The sequence below is a fragment of the Nomascus leucogenys genome, chromosome 22a (assembly GCF_006542625.1).
Source record: "Nomascus leucogenys isolate Asia chromosome 22a, Asia_NLE_v1, whole genome shotgun sequence".
Lineage (NCBI taxonomy): Eukaryota > Metazoa > Chordata > Mammalia > Primates > Hylobatidae > Nomascus > Nomascus leucogenys.
In genome coordinates this window covers 141,520,814-141,547,178 of record NC_044402.1, presented here as the reverse complement: position 1 = coordinate 141,547,178, position 26,365 = coordinate 141,520,814, and the positions used below count along the sequence as shown (strand labels likewise).

The 26,365-nt window shown below is 53.2% G+C and overlaps 2 protein-coding genes across 2 annotated transcripts in view; both read right to left on the bottom strand.

Annotated features, from left to right (window-relative positions):
* The window catches only part of ANO7 (anoctamin 7), a 35,490-nt gene extending 25,251 nt beyond the window's left edge, over positions 1 to 10,239 (bottom strand). Inside the window, exons 1-4 of the mRNA XM_030803353.1 lie at positions 10,132 to 10,239; positions 9,046 to 9,103; positions 4,214 to 4,353; positions 717 to 824 (exon numbers count right to left, since the gene is read on the bottom strand). Of these exons, the coding sequence (XP_030659213.1) occupies positions 717 to 824; positions 4,214 to 4,353; positions 9,046 to 9,103; positions 10,132 to 10,239 (414 nt within the window). The remainder of the gene's footprint in view (positions 1 to 716; positions 825 to 4,213; positions 4,354 to 9,045; positions 9,104 to 10,131) is intronic.
* A 6,392-nt stretch (positions 10,240 to 16,631) lies between these two features.
* PPP1R7 (protein phosphatase 1 regulatory subunit 7) overlaps positions 16,632 to 26,365 on the bottom strand; it is a 34,878-nt gene continuing 25,144 nt past the window's right edge. The window contains exon 10 of the mRNA XM_003278893.4: positions 16,632 to 17,634. Coding sequence (XP_003278941.1) covers positions 17,458 to 17,634 — 177 coding nt within the window. The 3' untranslated portion in view covers positions 16,632 to 17,457. The remainder of the gene's footprint in view (positions 17,635 to 26,365) is intronic.

The window sequence follows — 26,365 nt, the reverse complement described above, 5'->3', positions numbered from 1 at the left end:
GGCTCCTCCCACTCCCAGGAGGCGGGCAAATGCCCAGGTGGGAGTGGAGGTTGTGCAAGTTTGCAGATTGGGCAATGGGCGAAGGGGCTCCAGCAGAAGGAAGGAGCGCGGTAGACCCTGCGAGGGTCCAGGCGAGCCCCTTCCCCTCTCAGGGCCTCAGGCTCTGAGGCTGCTCAGCTTGTCAATTTGTAGCCCAGAGCCCCTCAAGTGGAAAAGGGGTGGGAACCGGTGAGTAGCGTGTCTCTGCCACCCGCATGCAGTGAGGGTCAGGCCAGCCAGTGCGGTGGGTGGCGGACCCACGTCCAGGCTCGTCTTCCTGAGGTCACCTGGAGCCAGCCTTCACCCCACGTCCACAGGCAGGGCCCTCAGCAGGTGGCCTGGCGGGGGTCTGGGCCTGGAGGGGTCAGCTCAGTGCACACACATGGTTCACCCGACCCCACCTCCCGGGAGCCCAGCGTGGGGGATGCCACCACCTGCCCTGTCAGTGGACACACACTGTTCACCCAACCCCACCTCCCGGGAGCCCACTGTGGGGATGCCACCATCTGTCCTGTTTGCCCAGTGAGGTTTCTTGGGGCCTGGTGTCGGGGTGGGTAGGAGGAGCCCCTGAGGCCTCCGAGCAGGGAGCCCTCCTGAGGCTGTGGGCGTTGGCAGCTGAATGCAGTGTGTGGGGACCAGGACCTCCGGCCCACCCTGTCCCCATGCCTCCCGCGTACCTGCAAGGGCAGCTTCAGGCGCAGGTCTTCGGCGTAGTAGCAGAGCACAGCCCAGGAGGCGCTGAGGAGGGCGTAGTGCACTGTGGTGTTCCCGTCCTGGACATCCTGCTGCAGGCACCCAGGGCTCCGTGAGAGCCTGAGGGTGCATGTGTGGGGACATGTGTGCACATATGCACATGTGTGTGTCCATTCGCACTCTTAGGAAAAGACTGGCATTTCTGTATCCGTGGTAACAGCTGACTTTGAATCTCCTATTTGATACATGACACCTGCTCCCATGGACACGCCTCTGAAAGCCAACCAGGCCTCAACAGCCCCGTTTGGGAGTTGGCCCCAGCAACAGATTTGCTGCAGACAGCACGCAGTTGGGGCCGGCATCACCTGCAGCCTCCCCTAAGGCTAGGGAGAGCCTTGCCCTGCTGGCCAGACCACGCTGACACACGCCCGCCTCCCGGCTTGAGGGGCAGTGCCTCCAGCTTTTGGTTTTCAACATCGAACGGTCGCCTCACCTTTGATCAGTATCTAGTTGTACATGCTTGTTGTGCACGGACATGTTTCCGTGTGTGTGTACATAAGGGGGGCACTACTATGTTCACGTGTGCACGTGTGTGCCAACATGTGACAGGTGCTCCTGGAGCCAGGGTGGGTTGAGACAGGGATCTTCAGTCCAGTGCACAAGTGCCTCCTCTGAGTGCGTAACTGCTTTTCAGCACCACCCCCTTTAGCCCAGCGGCCCTCAGCCCTCACAGCCATCTGGGGTTCCCTAAGTGCCACAGCCCCGGCCCCACCTTGGGCAAAGTGGAACAGAGTCAAGCGCAGACCCTGGCCTCAGCTGGCTGTGATGGCGCTGAGAGCTGAGAACTGTCCTGCAGACCGAAGACCAGGCACACTGTGGGTAACGTGCTGGGGCCACTGGCATCCCCTGCAGTGGTCCCCCCTGCCCTCAACTAAAGGGCAAACCTGCTCGAGTCTGGATGATGACCTTGAAAACTCATGGGACAGGCCGGGCATGGTGGCTCACGCCTGTAATCCCAGCACTTTGGGAGGCCGAGGTGGGTGGATCACGAGGTCAGGAGATCGAGACCATCCTGGCTAACACGGTGAAGCCCCGTCTCTACTAAAAAATACAAAAAATTAGCCGGGTGTGGTGGCATACACCTGTAATCCCAGCACTTTGGGAGGCCGAGGCAGATGGATCACGAGGTCAGGAGATTGAGACCATCCTGGCTAACACGGTGAAGCCCCGTCTCTACTAAAAAATACAAAAAATTAGCCGGGTGTGGTGGCACACGCCTGTAATCCCAGCACTTTGGGAGGCCGAGGCGGGTGGATCACAAGGTCAGGAGATCGAGACCACGGTGAAACCCCGTCTCTACTAAAAATACAAAAAATTAGCCAGGCGTGGTCGCGGGCACCTGTAGTCCCAGCTACTCAGAAGGCTGAGGCAGGAGAATGGCGTGAACCCAGGAGGTGGGGCTTGCAGTGAGCCAAGATTGCACCACTGCACTCCAGCCTGGGCGACAGAGCAGGACTCCATCTCAAAAAAAAAGAAAAAAAGAAAACTCATGGGACCACACCACCAATCAGCTCTGTCCATAATAAAAGCAGGTGTCTTTCACCTCCGCCTCCCAGACACTGAAGCAGATCCAAACTCAGGAGTGGGGGGCTGTTAGCTCTGTGGGCTCCATGTGCCAGCACCTGAGAAGGCCTGGAAGGAAGCCAGGGAGAGTGGGGGAGGGGCAGCCTGGGGTCGGGGGGTTGTGGCTGCTCCGGTGTGTTCTGGACAAGGAGTAGGAAACGTGGGAATGAGAAGGCGGACGAGGGAAGAAAGGCACGCAAGGTGGAGGGGAATTGGATGCAGGACTAAGTCCACAGCAGGTTAAAACCAACCAGGACACCATCATGACCAGGAGAACCAGCCAGGACTGGGGAAAGATGTCTGTCACACACCACACCAGCAATGGCTAAGTGGCCAGGACAACAAGCTCCTAAGCCTTAATAAGAAAAAGGCAGGTGAGGCTGAGACAGGCAGATCCCTTGAGGTCAGGAGTTCATGACCAGCCTGGCCAACATAGGGTAACCCCATCTCTACTAAAAATACAAAAATTAGCTGGGCGTGGTGGTAGGTGCCCGTAATCTCAGGTACTCAAGAAGCTGAGGCAAAAGAATCTCTGGAACCCGGGAGGTGGAGGTTGCAGTGAGCCGAGATCTCACCATTGCACTCCAGCCTGGGCAACACAGCGAGACTCTCTCTCAAAAACAAACAAACAAGCACACAAACCACGGTGAGCCGCCACTATATCCCAACTGGTTGGTAAAACGTTAAAAGTCTGCAGTATCAAGTGTTGAGAAGATACAGAGCAAGGGGCCTCAGGCCACTGCTGATGCTGGAAACGGGGCCACCACGTGGGGAGTGGTGTGGCTATATGCACATGCCTCGGCCCGGCACCCCTACTCCCAGAAGTTCCTGCACACAGGCACAGGGACACACGCACACACACACACGAATGAATTTACAGTAGCTGATTTTCATAATCGTCCCAGACTGGGAACAAGTCAAATGCCCATTCTCACGGCATCCATAAGCAAAGACCGGCATTCACACGAGAGCTGCCTGCGGCAAGGCAAGGGTGGGCCCCGGGGCAGCAGTCACCGGCCACATGGGCGGGCCTCACCGCAGGAATGACCCCGCACGTGATTCAGCTCTGCCAATCTCAAACAGACAAAGCCAGGCTATATTGCTTGATGATGTAAAATTGGCGCTAAAATGGTAAGGAAACCCTGAGTGTGATGAATATAAAACTCAGGATCGATTACTCTGTGGAGAGGAAGAGGACAGGTGACAGCACAGCCTGCTCCTGGGGACCCAGGAAGGTGGTCAGAGGAGGGCGGAGAAGGAAGGAGCCGCGTGGACAGACCTGGCAATGAGTAGGGGACACAGCAGGGTGAGAGCTGGGCTCTGCACCCCAATCCCCAGCTGCCCCAACCCCCGCCTGCACCCGCCTGTGCCCACACACTCAGCATCCTCACGCCTAGTTCCTGTTTCTCACGCTCCCTGGACCTGTTGCTTAAATGATTCTAAGTGGTACCTACCGTTATCACCGAAAGCAAACATGTGAAAGGACTTTTTAAGCTGTTAATTCTATAAGCACACTGAGAGTCATAAATACAAATGACACACCTACACAAAAGCTTTAATGTTGGAGGTGGGACAGGTGAATGGCAAAGGTAGTGTCAGAGTTTTCAGGTGACCCTGAGGGCTCCGGCTTCCATGAGAGAGCTGTGTGCCAGGAGGGATAAATGTTTACCCCCACCTCTGGACAGCAGCTCCCTAGCCACAGGGAGGAGCTCATGGTGGCTGGGGGTTCCAGCAGGACTTTGGGGCCTGATCTGCTCTGGGACTCTGGACACCATGGCCTCAGGCCTCATGCGGCAAGGTCATGGGTCACTGAGTGGATGCAGGGCCTAGGGCCCTGCCCATGACCGCCTCCACGTACCTGGTCTACACGCAGCCCAGCCGCATGAAGATTATCCAGAAAAGTCTCCCGCCAGGTCCTGTGCGTGTCTGTTCTGTCCCGGGCGGCACTGTCCTGCTGCCGGTCTAGCTTCAGGTCCTCCTCCCAAACGAGGACGAAGTCTGCTGGGAACCAACAGGGACAGAGGCAGGAGCCTGGCTAAGTGGCAGTGGCCGGCCCAGGGAAGGGATGCCAGCATCCCAGCCAGGACGCAATGGGGAGCCAGGCACTTGGACGCTCAGGGCCGGTTCCTTCCCGATCCCCTCTCTGGTCCCAGCCAGGGCTAGGAGGACTCCAGGAGCACTTCCAGGTTCCAGGACAGCCCTGCATTGGCCTGGGTGGGGAACGGAGGCCTGGAGAGGGGCTGGGTATGGCCTTCTGAGACCCCTGCTATGGTGCTCCTCCCTGCAGGGTAAGTCCCAAACTCCTAAAGGGGTCTTTAAGGACTTCAGGTGCAAGTCACTGTCAGACTTCCCTTCCTGCCATACAGAATCATCAAAGCTGGAGAAAGTTTCCGAAGCCCCTGATTTTCTGTCATGAGACGGCAATGGATGCTGGGCTCAGGCCCTCCAGAGAAGAGGAGCATGCGACGTGGGCCTTCCCTTCACTTCACTTCTTCCTGGGGCATTTCCCAAACCACAGGGAGGGCAATAGAGCCCAAGCAGAGGCGTTGGTGGGTGAAGCGAATGGGCCTCCGAATTAGGTGCTGCTAAGGGGGCTGGAGCTTGGGAAGAAGAGACGCAGCCACCCGGTCTGTGAGAAAGTCCCCCAGGCCCTTGGAGCACCAAGCTATTCACACACACAGGCAGCTGCTGGAGGCCAATGGCTGACAAAGATTCCAGAGGATACGCAGTGCTGGGGAATCTGAGCTGCAGCTGGAACACCCTGGTCATCCAGCAGAGACTCGCAGACCACACCCGAGGGGTAAGGACAACGGAGTCCCCTTAACTGCAGGGGATATATTCCAAGACCCCAGTGGATGCTTGAAACTGTGCGGAGTAACAAACCTATATATACTGTCTTTCCCTGTGCATACCTGTGATATGTACATACCTATGATATACATTCCTATGGTGAAGGTTAATTTATGAATTAGGTAAAGAGATGAACAATAACTAATCATAAAATAGAATAATTATAACAAAATACTGCAGTAAAAGTTATGTGAATGTGGGCATTCTGTCTCTCTCTTTTAAAATATCTTATTGTGGCTGGGTTTGGTGGCTCACGCCTGTAATACCAGCAATTTGGGAGGCCGAGGCAGGCGGATCACGAGGTCAGGAGATCGAGACCATCCTGGCTAACACGGTGAAACCCCATATCTACTAAAAATACAAAAGCAAAATTAGCTGGGCGTGGTGGCCGGCACCTGTAGTCCCAGCTACTTGGGAGGCTGAGGCGGGAGAATGGCGTGAACCCAGGAGATGGAGCTTGCAGTGAGCCGAGATCACGCCACTGCACTCCAGCCTGGGCAAAAGAGCGAGACTCCGTCTTAATTAAAAAAAAAAAAAAAAAGGAAATAAATAATTTCTATATACCTATGACACACAGGCAGTGAAATTTTCCAAGTAATGCTATTTGGAACACATCTACTAAAAGATGCGAAAGATCTCATGAAAGCAGCAAAAAAAAAAAAAAAAAAAAAAAAAAATTAAAGGCCAGGTGTGGTGGCTCATGCCTGTAATCCCAGCACTTTGGGAGGCTGAGGCAGGCAGATCACTTGAAGTCAGGAGTTCGAGACCAGCCTGGCCAACATGGTGAAACCCCGTCTCTACTAAAAATACAAAAATTAGCCAGGCCTGGTGGCACACGCCTGTAATTCCAGCTACTCGGGAGGCTGAGGCCAGAGATCACTTGAACCTGGGAGGCGGAGGTTGCAGTGAGCCAAGATCACTCCAGCTGGGTAACAAGAGCGAAACTGTCTCAAAAAAAAGAAAAAAAAGAAAGAAAAAAAGAGAAATTAAAGTAGACCTAAATAAATGGAAGAAAATACCATATTCCAGGATTGAAAGACTCACTTTCTAAATATGGGAAATAATACATCAGGCATACATTAATCCCTTTGACACAAAACAGAACACACAAAATTGACAAAACTTTAACAATACTAGGCCAAATGGATTTTAAGACACAAAGCATGATTATGGATAGACAATTTTCTAGGCACAATTAATATTGATAAAAGGCATGATTTTCTCAGAGGATAGAATATATTCTACCTTTATATGAAAGTTTAAAACGATTGTATCTTGGGAGGTGCCAGTCTTGGAATAAAGGGTGGGGAGCTTCTGGTAGCAGGAGATGTGGTCTGAGGGCCTGGTGGGCCTGTGGCTGTGCAGGCAGCTGCAAGGATGCCTTGAGCCTCACACACAGAGTGGGGGGCGTGGGTGAGTGGAGGATTCTGAGAAAATAAGGGCTGTCTACATTTTAAAAAACCATCTTAGGCTGGGTGTGGCGGCTCACACTTATAATCTGCGCACTTTTGGAGGCCGAGGTGGGCGGATCACCTGAGGTCAGGAGTTCAAGACCTGCCTGACCAACATGGCGAAACCCGTCTCTACTAAAAGCACAAAAATTAGCTGGGCATGGTGATGCGCACCTGTAGTCCCAGCTACTCGGGAGGCTGAGGCAGGAGAGTGGTGTGAACCTGGGAGGCAGAGGTTGCAGTGAGCCGAGATTGCGCCACTGCACTTCAGCCTGGGTGAGAGTGAGACTCTATCTCAAAAAAAAACAAAAACAAAAACAAAAAACCAACCAACCAAACAAAAAACCATCTTAACCACATTTAAGTGTCCAGGTCATTGGTACTAAGGACACTGACATTCTTGTGCGGCCATGACCACCACCCATCTCCACTGAATCTCTACACCCATTAAGCACTAACTCCCCTTCCCCCTCCCCAGCCCCTGGCACCCACCAGTCTACCTTTTCTCTCTATGAATTTGACTCTCTGGGGACCTCATATAAGTGGAATCACATTTGTCCTTTTGTGACTGGCTGATTTCACGTAGCATACTGTCCACAAGGCTCATCCCCGTTGCAGCCTGTGTCAGAATTTCCTGCCTTTTCTCTTTTTTTTTTTTTTTTTTGAGACGGAGTCTGGCTCTGTTGCCCAGGCTGGAGTGCAGTGGCGCGATCTCGGCTCACTGCAAGCTCCGCCTCCCGGGTTCATGCCACTCTCCCCAGCAGCTGGGACCACAGGTGCCCGCCATCATGCCCGGCCAATTTTTCTATTTTTAGTAGAGACAGGGTTTCACCATGTTAGCCAGGATAGTCTCTATCTCCTGAGCTTGTGATCCGCCCGCCTCGGCCTCCCAAAATGCTGGGATTACAGGTGTGAGCCACCATGCCTGGCCAATTTCCTGCCTTTTTAAGGCTGAATAAATCCATTGGATGTAAATACCACATTTTGCTTATCTAGTCATCTGTAGGTGGATACGTGGATGGCTTCCACCTTGATATGGGCTGAACTAAGTTTCTCCAAAATTTGTATATTAAAGCCCCACCCCACAGTCCTCAGAATGAAACTGTATTTGGAGATTAGGTCGTTAAAGACACGTGATGGCTATTAGGGTGGGCCTTAATTCATGACAACTCCTGTCCTTATAGGAGGAAGAGACCCCGGGGGTGTGAGGACACAGGGAGAAGGCGCGTCTGCAAAAGCCAAAAGAGAGGCCTCTGAGCCACCAGCCCTGCCTCACCCTCACCTTGGACTTCAGCCCCAAGACTGTGAGAAAAGAAAGTTCTGCCGTCTAAGCCCCGCAGGTTGTGGTACTTTTTTTTTCTTGGAGACAGAGTTTCGCTCTTGTTGCCCAGGCTGGAGCGCAATGGCGCGACCTCGGTTCACCGCGACCTCCGCCTTTTGGGTTCAAGCGATTCTCCTGCCTCAGCCTCCCGAGTAGCTGGGATTACAGGCATGCACCACCACGCCTGGCTAATTTTGTATTTTTAGTAGAGATGCGGTTTCTCCATGTTGATCAGGCTGGTCTTGAACTCCCGACCTCAGGTGATCCACCCACCTCGGCCTCCCAAAGTGCTGGGATTACAGGCGTGAGCCACTGTGCCTGGCCCAGGCTGTGGTACTTCTTATGACAGTCCCAGCAGACGAATGCATGCCTTCTAGCTACAGTGAATGATGCTGTGGGTGTACAGATATCTCCCCGGGTCCCACAGTTCCGTGCTCGTGGGCGCTCACCCAGGGAGGAATGCTAGCTCCTATGGGAACTCTGTGCTGAATTCTCTGAGGAACTGCTGTTTTCCTTAGCAGCTGCACCATTTTACACTCCCTCCAGCAACGCACAAGTGAGCCAGTTTCTGCTCATCCTCATCAACACTTGTGATTTTTTTTAAGGAGTAGCCATCCTAGTGGGAGGAGGTTAGGGTCTCTCTGGAGCTGAGGGGACAGCAGGGTGGGGGGGCTGGGTGCGGGAACCTGGCTGGTGCTGGTGCAATCCCCTGGGGGTCGGTGGTAGCTCCGGGCACACAGAGGCAGTGGGTTGGGGGTGGATCAAAGAGATTTTGAAGGTACAAAAGGGGTGGAGTACAAGAGATAAGAGTCAGAAATGACCTGAGTTGTGGCTGAACAGCTGGAGGATGGTGGAGGGGACCGGAGCAGGAGGGAGGGTGCAGCCCTGTCCGCTCTCCAGAGCCCTCCCGGCCCCGCCCCATCAGTAGGGAGCCCCCTTTCCTGCTGTTCTTCCCGCTGTGGTTTGCTCACCCCGAGGCCCTCAGCCTGCTGCCCCTGGGGGCACCCCCGTGGTGTCCCCACCCTCAGGACCAACACGGGTGCGGTACGGATGCTGGGAGGGGCTCACCGATCCGGGGCTTGGCAGGGCTCCCAGCTCTGCAGGCGGCCGCTTGCTGTCCACCTGGCTGGAAGGCATGGAGGATGGAGAAGCATATTAGCATCTGCCCAGGATAACTACACCCACCCGCCCCACCCTGCAGCCATCCTTACCTCCAACCCCTGTCCCTGCCCTGCCCCAGAACACTCAGGACCACAGAAGAATGTTCGGCGGGTGGGTAGGGGGTGGAGGTCAGGGTGGGGAAAGCCCCTCTGCTGTGTGTGGGCACGGGATGCGCAGGCGCGGGGAGTGGCAGGCAGGGCCAGAGGGCACCACCAGCCCTGGGCCTCCAGCCGCCTCCCCTCCTCCTTGGGCCAGGCCCATGGCAAGGGTCAGGTTGGCGGGAAGCATGGCCAGGACCAGGGGTGCCTGCCCTGCTGGCCTCCAGGGGCAGAGGGGAGCTGGACTGCTCCCAAAGTGGCCCTGAGGACAGAGTTGGCCATGGCGACCGAGAGCGTCTGGATGCTCGGGGTGAGAGGCCCTGCGCCCTCCCTGGAGGTTCATCTCAGCTGTGCTTGGGGCAGCAGGAAGGGGCCCTGTGTCCACCCGCAGGCTGCTGGGGCAGACCTGTGGCCCAGGAGAACCAGGAAGAGGGCCCTCCACGGCCAGGGCCATCCTGCATGGCCTTGAAGGCCCGGGACCCAGCTTCTCCCCACAGGCTCACAGCGTATCCATGGCCTCCTAGTGACAAGGTGGAACCCTACAGATGGCCCTGGGTGCTGCTGTGGCCCTGCACTGACTGGGACTGCGCCACAGGGAGGGCCCCGCCCTGGTCTTGCCTTTGCCTGGCCAGGCCTCCCTTCCCCTCCTGGGGCTCCTGTCTGAACATCAGTGGGTTTTGCTCGGTTCTCCGCAGCCAGGCCGGGCCAGGCGGGCGGTGATCTGACTGTGTGTGTTGAGGACTGGGTGGTGAGGGCTTGGGGGTTGCCAGGGGATGCAGGGGAAACATGGTGATGCCCATCCACCCCCAAAGGCTCTGGGCCCAGGGTGGGGGTATAGACCCAGGCAGGGGAGGACCTCTCAAGTCGCACCACGGTCTCCTGGGCGCTGTGTTACCTCCGAGGCGTGGGCTGTGCTCCCGTAAGGGCCCCTCTTCCCTGCCTCAGGGGGGCTCACATCGATCAGGACGGTGCTGTCCTCTTCCTGGGCCCGGCGCCGCAGCATCCTGCACCACCAAGGCCGGGTGGGGAGGGGGTCAGAGAGGGGATGCGTGAGACCCGTTCTGCCTGCAGTGAGCTCACGTTACACTCGGCTTGGAGTAGAATGGGGCCGCGCTGGCCCCGCAGACTCTCCTGGCCACGAGCACATGGAGAACCCCCTAGCCAGCCACTAGCTCCAGGAAGGAACCAGTGCCAGGGAGGGAGCGTCTGGCAGGCCTGGCACAGCAGGCGTCTGTCTATCCAGTGAGTGCCTGTGTCCCCCAGCCCTGAATGCCGTCCACTCTGCCTGGGTACTCAGTGGAGCCTGAGAAGGCCCACAAAGGTGGGCCTGGAGTACAGACACCTCTCCCGCTCTTATCTGTAGGGCGGAGCCATGTGAGCCAGGGACAGGCAGCCCCTCACGTCGCCTGCCTTCGCTCATGGCCTGAGGACCCAATGCCAGGACCCATAGGCCCTGAGCTCCCCAGCAAGGCGGGCCTGATGGAACCCGGCCTCACTACTCTTGGGGGTCCCAGCTTCCTCCCGCACCTTCACCCCGGGGGTCTCTCTCTGTGGGAGGACAGGTGCCGTGGCTCCTTGTCTCGGGCTGGCAAAACGGGGCCAAGAGCACGACATCTGTGGCCCTGGAAGGAGAGGGTTCGAGCTGGGGCTGGCATTTGGAGCTGCGATGATAACCGGAGGGTGTGACCATGGAGGTGCTGCAGGAGGTCAGAGGGGCAGCCTTCTAGTTCTACCCTTCACTTCACATTAGCGGAGGCCCAGAGAGACAGACTGAGCCCGGGCCACCTGCACCTGCCTAACCCTGAAGCCCGAGCCAGGTCTCAGTGTTAGGACTCGGCCCCGGCCCCAGGCTGGGAGTCTCACTGTGGACTGTGGGGTGTTCCTGGAGGAAAGTCCCTGAGGAGTTCAGCCACCCAGCAGCCCCTCATGCCCCTCATACTGCTGTGGTGGGCAGGCGGGCTCCTCCTCAGAGCTCTCTGCAGCAAGAATGGGGCACACCCCCACCCCAACGAAGGGACCTGCTCCACGGGGGAGTCCCTGGGCAGGCAGGAAGCCAACCCCAGCTGGGTGTGCCCTGTCCAGAGCCACACTGAGCGTGTCTCCCTCCTTGAGCCCCAAGGGGCTTTGGGGACCAGGGCAGGCCCTGGCACTGCCTCCCCACAGGCCAAGGTGTATGAAAGTCCTGGTGGGCTGGGGTGCCGCCCTGCCTCCTTAGAGTCCAACGCTCCACCTTCTCCCTGTGGCCCACATGTCTAGGCTGGGTCCCCACCTGGCACAGTGGCTTCCAGAAGAGGTCTCGGAGGTCATGGCCCACCTCTCAGCGTGAGCCTGGTCTCGGCAGTAGAGTCCCGGCCTCACTGCGGGACAGAGGGTGGGGAGGGGTGGCCCTTGGAGCCCCGCCCAGCCAGTGGCAGCCATTCGCATGCCCTCGCCTTGCCTGCAAGTGGGCCAGGAAGCAGGCAGGGGAGGTGCCCAGCACAGCTGGCCAGGGCAAGGTTTCCCGGCTCCTGGAGCAGGATCTATCTTTGTTTAAATAGGGGGTGTGGGGCTCAGAGCTGCAAACAGAGGCAGCCCACTTGGCTGGGCTTTCACACACTCGCATGCAAATGCTGCCGTCCTTCTGGGAACCTTATTTGCTTAGAGATTTCAGGACTGGCATCAGCTGTCATAGCTGCTGCCTTGGAGGGTCTTGAGGAGGTGGGATTCCGCAGGAATAGCCACAGGTGCCACCTCTGCTGGAAGCCTTGCCAGGCAGGCCTAATAAGCTCTGTTTATGTGGAGGGAAACGGAGGCTCCTTGAGGTTACATAGCATGTGCTGAGTGGTGGGCCAAGGTTTCACCCAGGGGCTGGGGAGATTAGGAGACCCAGGTCACACTGCTGGCTGTGCTAATGCCTGAGGGGTGACCTCAGGCACATCCCATGCTCAGGGCCCCATCTGCAAAAGGACAGGAGGGGTCCTAGCCTTCCTCCCATCCTTTCCGCCCTCCTCCTCCTCCTCCTCATTCTCCTCCTAGCCCTCCTTCCCCCTCCTCCTTCTATCCTTTCTCCCCACCTTCCCCCTCCTCCTCCTATTGTTTCTCCCCCCTACTCCTCCCTCTCCTCCTCCTATCCGTTCTCCCCCTCCCTCTCCTCCTATCATTTCTCCCCCCAACTCCTCCTTCTCCTCCTATCCTTTCTCCTCCCAACTCCTCCTTCTCCTCCTATCCTTTCTTCCCCTCCCTCTCCTCCTTTCTCCCCAGTCCCCCTCCTCCTAATCGTTTCTCCCCCCCCTTTCTCCCTCTCCTCCTCCTTCTCCTCCTATCCTTTCTCCCCGCTCCTCCTCTTCCTCTCTCCCTCCTCCTCCCTCTTTCCTCCTTGGTGCCTGGCAGTGACTGAGAACCTACCACCTGTGCTCCCCGCCCTCCACGCACAACTCCACTGGGGAGCCCCAAGCTCAGCTTGCTGTTCCAGGTGCCCCCTTCCGCCTGTTGAAATCCCTCCAGGCGGACCCTCATCCTGGCTGCAGCTTTCCCTTATACCTATGCCCCTCTGTGCCTGGCACCTCCCAAGGGGCCCTGTTCTTGGACCTGTGTTGCGCCTTGGAACAGCGGGAAGGCCCTGCAGGCCAGGGTTCCCTGTCAGGACCAGCAGAGCCTGGGCGGCAGGACTTTGGGGCCCTGGGCCTCAGGGAATCTGCATGAGAGGTCTCTGCTGTGGCCAAGCTCAGCCTGCAGGCGCCTGAGATGGATCCTTGGATGAGCGCTGGACTGGGGAAGTGCTCCAGAAACCAGGAAAGGAGTCGGGAGGCAGGAGGGGAGGGAGGATGAGCGGGGCACCATCTCCCCAAGACCTGTGGAGGGTGGCCTCAGCCTGCCATGGGCACTCTGCAGGGGAGGCAAGACTCAGCTTTTCCTCACCTGGATGCAACTGTAGGCTCTTACTCTGCTCAGTCACTGGCCAAGGACCCTCCCAGGAAGATGTGCCACCTCCCAGGAGCTCCCGACTCTCTGCTCTTGGTGACAAAGTGGCTCTGGTGGCCTCAGGGCTGTCTACTCAAGAGCTTCAGGGCTGGCTGCTGGAGGTGACCATACCCCAGTGGGAGCCCTTTGAGGAACGAGTGCACGCACAACACCTAAAGGGGGTTCGGCCCTGAGGAGTGTCTTTCCATTTTTACTTCATGCAATTCTGTTTGGGTGGGTGGTTTTTCAAGTTGTGTTACTTTTGAGGGAAAGGAAGGAAGGGAGGGAGGGAGAAAAGCTGCAACAACCAGCACAGGGGGCTCGCCAGGTTCCAGGCCTTGGGAGGAGCCCAGGCCCAGAAGAGCCCAGGCCCAGAATCTGCTGCACCATCTTTCTTTGACCGTAACTTTTTTTTTTTTTTTTGAGACAAAGTCTCACTCTGTCGCCCAGGCTAGAGTGCAGTGGCACTATCTCGACTCACTGCAAGCTCTGCCTCCCGGGTTCATGCCATTCTCCTGGCTCCGCCTCTGGAGTAGCTGGGACTACAGGCGCCCAACACCACGCCCGGCTAATTTTTTCTATTTTTAGTAGAGACAGGGTTTCACCTTGTTAGCCAGGATGGTCTTGATCTCCTGACCTCGTGATCCGCCTGCCTCGGCCTCCCAAAGTGCTGGGATTACAGGCGTGAGCCACCGCGCCTGGCTGGCTGTAACTTTTTATACCAGTTTTTGTAACATTTACGGACATACTTAGGGGTGTGGTTAGTGGAGGTGGATGTGGTGGTGAAGAGCCCACACTGAAGTTCAGTGCTCCTTCTGAGGCTGGAGGCGCATGCAGGGCTCCCTCCGTGAGGACCCTGGCACTTCGGCCTGGCCATGTGGGAGCCCTGCTGGACGGACAGTGGCTGGGTCGCAGGGGACAGACTCTTGGATGCCTGCACTGCCCGCTTTCTAACCTTCCTGTCTGCAGGTGCAGCCAGCACCCCAGCTTCCTGTGAGCGGCGGCTCCACACAGGCCACTGGCCCCTGGTGTCTGCATTGCCCACTCTGGCCCTTGGCCTGCGTTTCAGTCAGGATTCCTGTCTCCTTTATTTGATGTGTGGGAGTTCTAAATGGTAAGCCTTGCCAGTTTTAAAGGCTGCAAACACCTTCTCTTAATCTACTGTTGCCATTATTCAGGTATTATGCATTATTTTTGTTCTATGTGAAATTTTATGTGAACAAACCCATCAAAATCTTGTCTTACAGTTGTGCTTGTGGAGTTTTTTTTTCCATTTGTTTTTTTTCGAGATAGAGTCTTGCTCTGTTGGCCAGGCTGGGGTGCAATGGCACAATCTCGGCTCACTGCAACCTCCACCTCCTGGGTTCAAGCAATTCTCTTGCTTCAGCCTCCTCGAGTAGCTGGGATTACAGGCACCTGCCACCATGCCTGGCTAACTTTTTGTATTTTTAGCAGAGACGGGGTTTCACCATGTTGGCCAGGCTGGTCTCGAACTCCTGACCTTGTGATCCGCCCACCTCGGCCTCCCAAAGTGCTGGGATTACAGGCGTGAGCCACTGTACCCGGCCTTGGGGAATTTTCTCCACTGCTAGCTCACATATCCGCCTTTCCACATTCTTTTTTCTTTTTTGGGGGGTGTGAGACACGGTCTCACTCTGTTGCCCAGGCTGGAGTGCTAGTGGCGAGATCTCAGATCACTGCAACCTCCGCCTCCTGGGTTCAAGCGATTCTGCCACCTTAGCCTCCTGAGTAGCTGGGCCTACAGGTGGCTGCCACTACGCCCGGCTAAGTTTTGTGTTTTTTTAGAGATGGGTTTTCATCGTGTTACTCAGGCTGGTTTTGAACTCCTGAGGTCAAGCAATCCACCTGCCTTGACCTCCAAAAGTGCTACGATTACAGGCACGAGCCACCATGCCCAGGGTCCCACATTATTTTCTACTGATTTCCTACTTCAGCACAGCCCATGAATCACCAGCTGCTCTGGAGCCCACCCTGTGTGTGATGCCAGGGAGGGGCAGTGTTCATTTTTCCACATAGCGCCCTCTGCCAACATAATGAGGACACTGTCCACCCCTCCCCGACCCCGGGACACCTTTCCCAGTCCCCGAGTCCCCTGGGTTCCTGCTGAGGTGTCCCTGTCTTGGTGCTGTTAGGTCAGGCCTCCCCCCACACTCTCACTGTGGGTTTGCAGCACTCAGGATCTGGTAGGAAAGCGTCTCTCTCAGCTCTTTTTCAAAATGAATTGAATCACAATGTTGACTTTTTTCTTCCATATAAATTTTAGAATTTGTCGGGCATGGTAGCTCATGCCTATAATCCCAGCTTTTAGGAAGGCAGAGGTGGGAGGACAGCTTGAGCCTAGGAGTTTGAGACTTGCCTGGGCAATATAGCAAGACCCTGTTCGCCAAAAAAAGAAAAAGAAAAAGCTGGGTGCGGTGGCTCACTCCTGTAATCCCAGCACTTTGGGAGGCAGAGGCAGGTGGATCATGAGGTCAAGAGATCAAGACCATCCTGGCAAACATGGCGAAACCCTGTCTTTACTAAAAACACAGAAATTAGCTGGGCATAGTGGCACGTGCCTGTAGTCCCAGCTACTCAGGAGGCTGAGGCAGGAGAATCGCTTGAGCCGGGGAGGCAGAGTTTGCAGTGAGCAGAGATCGCGCCACTGCACTCCAGCCTGGTGACAGAGCGAGACTCTGTCTCAGAAAAAAAAGGAAAAAAAATTAAATTTTAGAATTTAATGTGTCTCAAAAAATCAAATCGTGGCTGGGTGCGGTGGCTCACCCCTGTAATTCCAGCATTTTGGGAGGCTGAGGTGGGCGGATCACCTGAGGTCAGGAGTTTGGGACCAGCCTGGCAACATGGCAAAACCCCATCTCTACTAAAAATACAAAAATCAGCTGGGTGTGGTGGCGGGTGCCTGTAATCCCAGCTACTACGGAGGGTGAGGCAGGAGAATCGCTTGAACCCGGGAGGTGGTGGTTGCAGTGAGCCGAGATTGCGCCATTGCACTCTAGCCTGTGTGACAGAGACAGACTCCTTAAAAAAAAAAAAAAAAAAAATCAAATGGCACTTTGACTAGGATTGTGCTGGATTTAGCATACCTTTCCTCATCACTTCCACATTTTTTGTATGTTTGTAAAAATGTCTGTTAAAGAACAGATGGCTGGGTATTAATTTGGGGCCTTTTAAAATTTTTTATTTGTTTTGAGACAGGGTCTCCCTCTGTCACCCAGGCTAGAGTGGGTACAATCATAGCTCACTGCAGCCTTGACCACATTGGACAGTAGGGTTCTAGAGTCCTGGTTCCTCAAGTAGACAGTTCTAGAGTCTAGAGTCCGGAGGCAGAAGGGACCTTGGTGACTACATGATGTGGCCCTCATTCTGCAGGAGGAGAAATCTGAGACCTTGGGAGGTGACGATGCCCTGGTAGCATTAAATCCAGACCTCAGGTGTCTGTCAATGTACATTTTATATTAAAAAAGCCAAAATAACAATGGGGTGAGAACAGGAGGCCACTATACAAGTGGCCAAGAGTTCAGATCCTTGGAGGCCGTCTTTGGAGAGGCTCAATGGGGCTCACATTCTGGCAGTAGCACAGCACCGCGTGGGACACGGGACACCCTCCCCACACCTGAGCTTTCACCCACAGGCAAGGGACGTGGCGAGAACTGATGGGCACACGTGAAAGCAGTCAGCCCTGCCCGGCGCTCTTTAAAGGGGAGCTCTAAGGAACACAAGCACACAGGGCTGAGTCAGCTTTTACCCATGTTTTTTTAACTTACCTAATTTTTTAAAAATTGAAAATGGCTGGTTTAAAAGACTAAAAAACCTCAGTTGTTGCAGGTCAGGACTGCCTGAACCCTGCACACCAGGACTAGGGCCAGCTAGGCCAGCCCCCAAATGCCACTCGGAGAGCACGTGAATGCCTGTAAAGCACTCTCAGGCCCTGTGTTTCACATGACTCAGGTAGGGACTGTGACTGCCTTCTGAGAGAAGGAAACAGGAATTTCTAGTGAATGAACGCAACGTGTCTTATGTTCTCTCTGTGGCTACAATAACTGTCAACAATCACCCAGGAGGACTGTGTGGCAAGATTTAATTGCAATGGCATCTGAAAATGGTGCGTGGCATTGCACGCGCCAGCTATCGTCAGTGCCTTTATTGCCATTGGGTTTGTGACTGTTGATATAGTGGCGACCTCAGGAGCAACAGGTGGGTTAAAAAACCGTGGCTGGGCAGCTCTTCCGAGGAGAGGGACCACATGAGGAGCAAGGAGGACTCAGAACCTGACGAACGTGGCGTCGATCTGCCGCACGGAGGGGAGGGCCAGCATGACCTTTCGCCGGTACTGGGGGTCCTTCTGCAGGGGGTTCCGCTCCAGGTACACTGTCTCCAGGCTCCTGGCTCCCTTCAGCTCATCGAGGTCGCTCCAGCTCTCAAGGAGATTGTCGTTCATCTGGGGACACACACAGGAGAAAAGCCTTTAGAACCAAACAGCCCAGCCCTCGACTCTGGTGGGGTCCACTAGCCACCCTCCTCCTTCCCAACTCAGAAGATGGGGAGCAGGTGTGGGTCTTCCCTGGCACCTCATGGGACCTTCCGTGGCCTCTTGGTGCATCCTGGCCACCTTCAGCTGCAACCCAAGTACAAGTTACCTGTCCATAGCCAACCCTGGGCCAGTCACTATAACGGGGCCAAGTCCACATTCAGGTCAGCAGAGGAAAGACAAAGCAGTCCTGGCCACCTGCCGGCTACACTCGTCCATAGGCAAGTGTCAAAGCAGGGTGGGCTGCACTTTCTACAAACCAATTCTCAGCCATCGTTCCCAAGGCTGCACTCTGTGCCGTCACTGTGACACAGCAGACAGAGGCTGCTTTACTTAAAACTCTCAACTCTTCTGTAAGTTACCTCTATGGCTCTCTCCACAAGGAAGTCCCAGCTGCTGCTTTCACCCAATACCAGGTGCAGGGACACAAATCGTGAGCAGGTGGGATTCAGAAGTCTGAGTTGCAGGCTCAGTGCAGGCTAAATTTTACCATCTTGGCCCTGCCATGCCCAGCTGGAGGGACCTGCCTTTGGCAGGAAGAGTTCTCTTGCATTTTTTTTTTTTTGAGACAGAGTCTCGTTCTGTCGCCCAGGCTGGAGTGCAGTGGTGCCATCTCCAGAACAAGGGGAGCCAGTCCAGCTTCAAACCCTGTTGGTCTGACCCTCCCTTTCAAACACCCTGTGTGTAGAAATCACATGTTCAGAGCTGCCCGGCCTCAGGGCCTGCCAGGCAAACCGCGGTGGCAAGAGCAGGGGCGCTGCTCCCGAAGAGGCAGCTGGACTTGACTGTGAACCGACAATGGGCAGAGCCAGGGGCACTTGTTATAGGGTGACAGACTTCGACTCCTTTTACAGAGAAGTTAGGACGGGAAGTGTCCATGTGGAACGGAATGCAAGCGGGGCGTTCTACTCTGGGGCCCACACTGCCCTGCCCACAGCTGTGGTCCGACTGGGGGGTCCTTGCATGGACTTCTGGACCCCTGCGCTGCACAGCTCCCCTTCTGTCTGGGGCCCTGTCTTGCACACTCTAGCTGCCAGAGATGTTGATCTCTGCCTCTTCCACTCAGAAGTACTGTGTTCTGCTTGGGAAACATCCCTGGTAGGGAGTGGGGCGATCACGGGGCTTGCGCTGGAACTCCCTCCTCAGAGCCTGCAGGTGCGTGCTGCCTGCTGTCCACTGCCTGAATAGAGTTGTTTCGTATTTTTCTATCTGTCTGTGGCAGGAGGGCTAGTTTGGCACCAGGTCCACTGTCATAGCCAGGCTGTCTTTAGTAACTTACCGTGTGTCAGGGGCCTCCCAGAGAGGAACATAACGTGCATCTCACAGGTTCGCCTGTTTGAGGAACCCTATTTTCTTTTTTTTTGAGATGGAGTCTCGCTCTGTCGCCCAGGCTGGAGTGCAATGGGGCAATCTCTGCTCAATGCAACTTCCGCCTCCCGGGTTCAAGCGATTCTCCCACCTCAGACTCCCAGGTAGCTGGGATTTCAGGCACTCACCATCATGCTCGGCTAATTTTTGTATTTTTGTAGAGACGAGGTTTCACCATGTGGGCCAGCCTGGTCTTGAACTCCTGACCTCAAGTGCTCCACCCATCTCAGCCTCCCAAAGTGCTGGGATTACAGGCGTGAGCCACTGTGCCTGGCCTGAGGGACCCTATTTTCACAGAACCTTTTGTGGGACTAGTGTGTACCAGCTTTGGGAAACCAAGATTTCCAAATCCTAGAGCTTAGCCCCTGAAGAGGGACTGAAACCTACCAGGGCTGGTGCCCCACTGCCATCCCGACTAGTGCCTCCATGTGGAAGGGATGTGAGCATACATTCTTAAATGCTGTTCTGTTACTACACTCACACTACCCCGCTGGTTGTGTGGCCAGTGCAGAGCCTGCAACATCAGAATTACAGGGGAAGCCATCCACCTGCCAGGCCTGTGATTGGCCAGTCACTGGTCAGTTAACAGAAAGAGCCCCGAAAACGATGCACACACACGCCTTAAACCAAGCTTGTCCAACCCACAGCCTGCGGGCTGTAAATGGCCTAGGATGGCTTTGAATGAGGCCCAACGCAAATTTGTAAGCTTAAAAACATTTTGAGATTTTTCTGCGATTTTTTTTGCCTTTTTTTTTTTTTTTTTTTTTTTTTTAGCTCATCAGCGATCGTTAGTGTATTTTATGTGTAGCCCAAGACAATTCTTCTTTTTTCCAATGTGGCCCAGGGAAGCCCAGAGACTGAACACCACTGCCTTAACCACTTCCACCACAAAACACACAAAAAGGACATTCATTTAATAAAAGTAGCAATATTACACTGTTTGAAAGAAATAAGATTTTCTTGTAACATAGTCTATTTAAAAAATGACTCAAAACACCACTGGCAGTTGATTCAGGCTTTCAGCTCTGGCATGGGAGGTCTTCAAGCTGTGTCACCACCTCCTTTCTCGATATGTGATGTATTTGTGTTTGTCACACACCAGATGCTTCTTGTCTCACACATCACAGCATTTTCCAATGTCATTATTAGTCTAGATTGGCGGACCATCTTTATAAACTGCAGATTTTGTAATTTTCCATAGCACTGCCCATCTCAGAGCAATTTCCTCCAGGACTTAGTAAACCTAACACAGGGAATTTTACTCACCACCAGTGGTGCGTTGTAAATAATGTGTAAATAATGTGTTTGATACTGGTAACTTTCAGAGATTCTTATCTTTGCATTTTTCCAAAATGGAACTAAAAACATTCACTTGTATGAGACTCTGTCTCATACATTCCAGAGATCCCAGGATGGGGCAAAGATGTTACACTCATCATGGAAAAAAGATGACCTTATGTTTCTCTTGTAAAGTTCTGTACACCGGGGCTGTCAGGGAGCCTGGCTGGGGAGCGCGGGCACATTCCTTTCCCCCAGAGGGACCATTTCAATCTCTTCTAATCTTGAGCACCTCCCATGTCCTTCTCACACTTTGTTTTAAAAACTAAAATTGGCTTTTTGAAGAACTGTCTTGTAAAGTACCCCTCATTGTCATTTAGCTTGTTCCTCTAGCTCTTATACTTCCCATAAACTTGAAGTTAGGTATGAATGCTTGGTTAGATCAGACTAAACATTTTTGGTAGGTATACTGCATAGATGACTCACACTGGGGACACAGCACTTCAGGTGGTCCCACAATTAGGGATGCTAAGTTTTATCATGCAGATCAGCTGGTGACCCCTGGTGACTCTGGGGACATGCTTTCCCTTTGCAATTAGCGAGTTCTCTGTGGCATGATCCTTGAGCCTGTGTGCAAACATCCCTTCTTCAACATCCTTCCCAGTTATCTCAGCAGTTGATCCCTTGCCCGAACCAACGGCTGGGATTCTGCTAGGGAACTTCTTCTCGGTTGATGTTTTCCTGGTAGACTCTTTTGCTTTTTGGAACCCAAACTTGCATTTTGTATTTATGGGGTTTTCTATGTGTGTGTTTTGCATATACATACATAGGACACCTGTATTTCCCTTTACAATTTTTTTGGCTGATATTATAGAAAATTTACATTAATTACCCCAAACTCAGTAATGTTTTAAGCAAAAGATGGGTAGAATTCTTAAGATACATTTCATAAAAACTGGTAGAATGTACAAATCACTTATTTACTCCTTTAACAAAGGAGATGTGTGACACAGGCACGGCCGCATCGAGAGCTGTCTGTGGGGATGGTGAGCTACTCGGGAGGCTGAGGCAAGAGAATCCCTTGAACCCGGGAGGTGGAGGTTACAGTGAGCCGAGATCACGCCACTACATTCCAGCCTGGTGACAGAGCGAGACTCCATCTCAAAAAAAAAAAAAAAAAAAAAAAAAAAAAGAAATACATGCTCATTACAGAAAATTCAGAAGAACTATAGAGTATAAAGGAAAAAAGAAACCAACTACCCACAAGGGCTTCTCATTTTGGCGTATTTCCTTCCAGTGTCTTTTCTTTTTTTATTTTATTTTTTTGAGATGGAGTCTGGCTCTGTCGCCCAGGCTGGAGTGCAGTGGCGCAATCTTGGCTCACTGCAACCTCCGCCTCCCGGGTTCACGCCATTCTCCTGCCTCAGCCTCCCAAGTAGCTGAGACTACAGGTGGCCGCCACCACGCCCGGCTAATATTTTTGCATTTTTAGTAGAGATTGTGTTCGCCAGGATGATCTTGATCTCCTGACCGCACCCGGCCAAGATCTACAGGCACCCGCCACCACGCCCGGCTAGTATTTTTGTATTTTTAGTAGAGATCGTGTTAGCCAGGATGGTCTCGATCTCCTGACCCCTCTTAAACTCAGTGCATGTAGACACCAGAGAAAAGACTGGAAGGAGGCCAGGCGCGGTGGCTCACGCCTGTAATCCCAGCACTTTGGGAGGCAGAGGAGGCCGGATCACGAGGTCAGGAGATCGAGACCATCCTGGCTAACACGGTGAAACCCTGTCTCTACTAAAAATACAAAAAACTAGCCGGGCATGGTGGCGGGCGCCTGTAGTCCCAGCTACTTGGGAGGCTGAGGCAGGAGAATGGCGTGAACCCGGGATGCGGAGATTGCAGTGAGTGGAGATTGCGCCATTGCACTCCAGCCTGGGGGACAGAGCCAGACTCCACCTAAAAAAAGAAAAAATTAGCTGGGCGTGGTGGCGGGCGCCTGTAGTCCTAGCTACTCAGGAGGCTGAGGCAGGAGAATGGTGTGAACCCAGGAGGCGGAGCTTGCAATGAGCCGAGATCACGCCACTGCACTCCAGCCTGGGAGACAGAGCGAGATGCCGTCTCAAAAAAAAAAGAAAGCTGAAGACAAGTGACAAAGTAAAGTATCTGCAACACAGATGACATACTAAGGTTTAGTATCATTCATCGATAGAATCTCCGTAAGTTAATAATAAAAGGGCAAATGCACTGGATTAAAGCTAGCAGAAAGTATCAAGAGCGAACAAAAGGAGAAAGTGGTTGAAAACAGGCGCCAGGGTTAGACTTATCTGTAATTAAAGGAATGCAACTGAAACCTAATGAAATGGCCATCACTAGACTGAAGGGGAGGAGACAGTGGGCCCAGGCCAGGCACACATGCTGGGAGGGAGGCACATAGCCTCTCCCTGAGCAGCCCCTACCTGTGCCCCCCACTCCTTGCAGCTCACACCCAGACAGCCCTGGGCCAGGGGTGCCAAGCTGGCACAGGCTGCTTGTGCTGGGTGCTGGCTACAGGAAAGCATTCCATCAAGAGGGCTGAGGAAGCACAGCTGTGGCATGGGGCAGGCCTGCAACGTAATCCAAATGGCATCACTTGGCTTAAATGAGCAGGCAGCATCTGCCAACAAAGCATCTGGGAGGGTCCTGGGGAGTCCCCTGTGCCAGCAGGGCAGTGGGCAGATGGGCTCCATGCCGGCATCAGACACCGTGAGGGTGGAAACTTTCCTGCCAAATGTTTCTCCTCCCCTGGCTACTGCCTTTGGTCACTGTGATGCCACCTTTCCCCTGGATTACTGGGAAGAGGGTGGGGGGGCCTGAGCAGGGCAGTGCTAGCCCACCCTCCAGGCCCTGGATGTCAGCTTGAAACAAGTCCCGTATGGCAGGGGTGAGATGCATCATGTTGGTGAACTATCTATTGCTATCCTCCACCTATTTATCTATTGAATTGTTTTCTTTCACTTTAAAGAGCTTTTTGTATGTCATAGAAAATAACCTTAACCTTAACCTTTCAGGTGACCAACGGACTCTTTCATCATGCAAAATATATACGCTTTATAAAATTAGATATATCTATTCTTTCTTTTTTCACTTCTGATTTTTTAATCTTGGTTAGGAAGCTCTCTACGATACTTTTTCTTTCTTTTTTTTTTTTTTTTTTTTTAAGATGGAGTCTAGCTCTGTCACCAGGCTGGAGTGCAGTGGCACGATCTCAGCTCATTGCAACCTCTGCCTCCCAGGTTCAAGTGATTCCCCTGCCTCAGCCTCCCAACTAGCGGTGACTACAGGCGTGTGCCACCACACCCAGCTAAATTTTTGTATTTTAGTAGAGACAGGGTTTCACTGTTGGCTAGGATGGGTTTCCCATGTTGGCTAGGATGGTCTTGATCTCCTGACCTTGTGATCCACCTGCCTCGGCCTCCCAAAGTACTGGGATTATAGGCATGAGCTACTGCGCCCAGCCTTTTTTTCTTTTTTTGAGACAGCATCTCCCTCTGTCGCCCAGGCTGGAGTGCAGTGGCATGATCTTGGCTCACTGCAACCTCCGCCTCCTGGGTTCAAGCAATTCTCCTGTCTCAGCCTCTCCAGTAGCTGAGACTACAGGTGCATGCCGCCACGCCTGGCTCATTTTTGTATTTTTAGTACAGATGGGGTTTCACCATATTGGTCAGACTAGTCTCAAACTCCTGACCTTAGGTGATCCGCCCATCTCAGCCTCCCAAAGTGCTGGGATTACAGGTGTGAGCCACCGTGCCTGGCTGCATGTGGTATTTTTAAGGCTCTAAATGCCCTACAGAAAACTTGTATGAAACACAGCCATCTCGGTAGTCACGAGGTATGCCTGCTGCCATCACAGGCTGGTTGCAACTGCATTCTACAAGAGTCTTTGCCAACCTGACAGATAACACTGTATTTCACTGTTTTAGTATATTTTAAAAAGTAATGAGTTATGGCCAGTTATGGTGGCTCACGCCTGTAATCCCAACACTTTGGGAAGCCGAGGCAGGCAGATCACTTGAGGCCAGGAGTTCAAGACCAGCCTGGCCAACATGGTGATACCCCATCTCTACTAAAAATACAAAAATTAGCCAGGCATGGTGGTGGCAGGCACCTGTAATCCAAAATACTTGGGAGGCTGAGGCAGAATTGCTTGAACCTGGGAGGTGGAGGTTGCAGTGAGCTGAGATCATGCCTTTGCACTCCAGCCTGGACAACAAGAGCAAAGCTCCGTCTCAAAAAAAAAAAAAAAAAAAAAAAAAGAAAAAGAAAAAAAATGAGATAGGAAATGCTTTATGTATTTACAAGCAACTGTTACTTCTTGCTCTGTGAACACCCCTAGTTTTCAAGTGATACCTGGGTGTGAGCTGTTTTTAATGTAAGGATGTTAGCCCTGCATCTGACACATGTGGATAACATATTTTCCAATGTTATCTGTAGCTGGCCTCCACCCAGTTGGCCAGCCTTTTCTATGTTCCTTCTGCTCATTCAAATATGTTTCAGGCACTGGCTGGGCATGGTGGCTCACACCTGTAATCCCAGCACTTTGGGAGGCCCAGGAAGGAGGATTGCTTGAGCTCAGGAGTGTGAGACCAGCCTGGACACCACAGTGAGACCTTGTCTCTACAAAAGATTTTAAAATGGTCCGGACGTGGTGGCTCACTCCTGTAATCCCAGCACTTTGGGAGGCCGAGGTGGGTGGATTACCTGAGGTCAGGAGTTTGAGACCAACCTGGCCAACATGGTGAAACCCCATCTCTGCTAAAAACACAAAAATTAGCTGGGCGTGGTGGCATTCACCTGTAATCCCAGCTACTCAGAGGCTGAGGCAGGAGAATCATTTGAACCTGGGAAGCGGAGGTTGCAGTGAGATTGTACCATTGCATTCCAGCCTGGGTGACAAGAGCAAAACTCCGTCTCAAAAAAACAAAAAATGAATTGAAACAAAAAACCCACAAATGTAGCCAGGTCATTGGTGCACACCTGCAGTCCCAGCTACTCGGGAGGCTGAGGTGGGAGGATCACTTGAACTCAGGAGGTCAAGGCTTCAGTGAGCCATGATTGTGCTACTGCACTCCAGCCTGGGTGACAGAATGAGACTCTGTCTCAAAAAAAAAAAAAAAAAAAAAAGTGTATCAGGCACTATTCCAGATGCTGGTGAGATAAGAGTGAACAAAACAATATCCATACAGCGGAAAATTATTTGGCCTTAGAAAGGCAATTCTGACACATGCTATAGAATGGGTCAATCTTCAGGTCAATATGCTGAGTGAAGTAAGCCAGTCACAAAAATAAATACTGCATGATTCCAGTGATATGAGGTCTGTAGTTAAATTTATAGAGACAGAAAGTAGAAGGGTCATTGTCAAGGTCTGGGAAGGGGAAAATAGGGAGTTATTGTTTAATGGGTACAGAGTTTCAGTTTTATAAGTTGAAAACAGTCCTAGAGATGGATGGTGGTGATGGCTGTGCACCATTATGAATGTGCTGAATACCACTTACTGTACACTTAAACATGGTTAAGATGGTAAGTTTTATTTTATGCAAGTTTTACCACAATAAAGAAATTGGGAGGGAAAACAAAGTAAACCAAACACTAATTTCCCTGCCCTTATGAGGTTTATATTATACAGTGGGGGAGACAGACACAGAAGTAAAATAAATAAGTAGGACTTCTGTTTCAAGCCATGATAGAACAGCTGGTGCTGGGCTCCTGCCTTTGTCACAAGCTACTAGAAAATAGGATAGAATAGGTCGGGCGTGGTGGCTCACACCTGTAATCCCAGCACTTGGGGAGGCCGAGGCAGGCGGATCATGAGGTCAGGAGATGGAGACTGTCCTGGCTAACATGGTGAAACCCCGTCTCTACTAAAATACACAAAAAATTAGCAGGGCGTGGTGGCGGGCGCCTGTAGTCCCAGCTACTCAGGAGACTGAGGCAGGAGAATGGTGTGAACCCGGG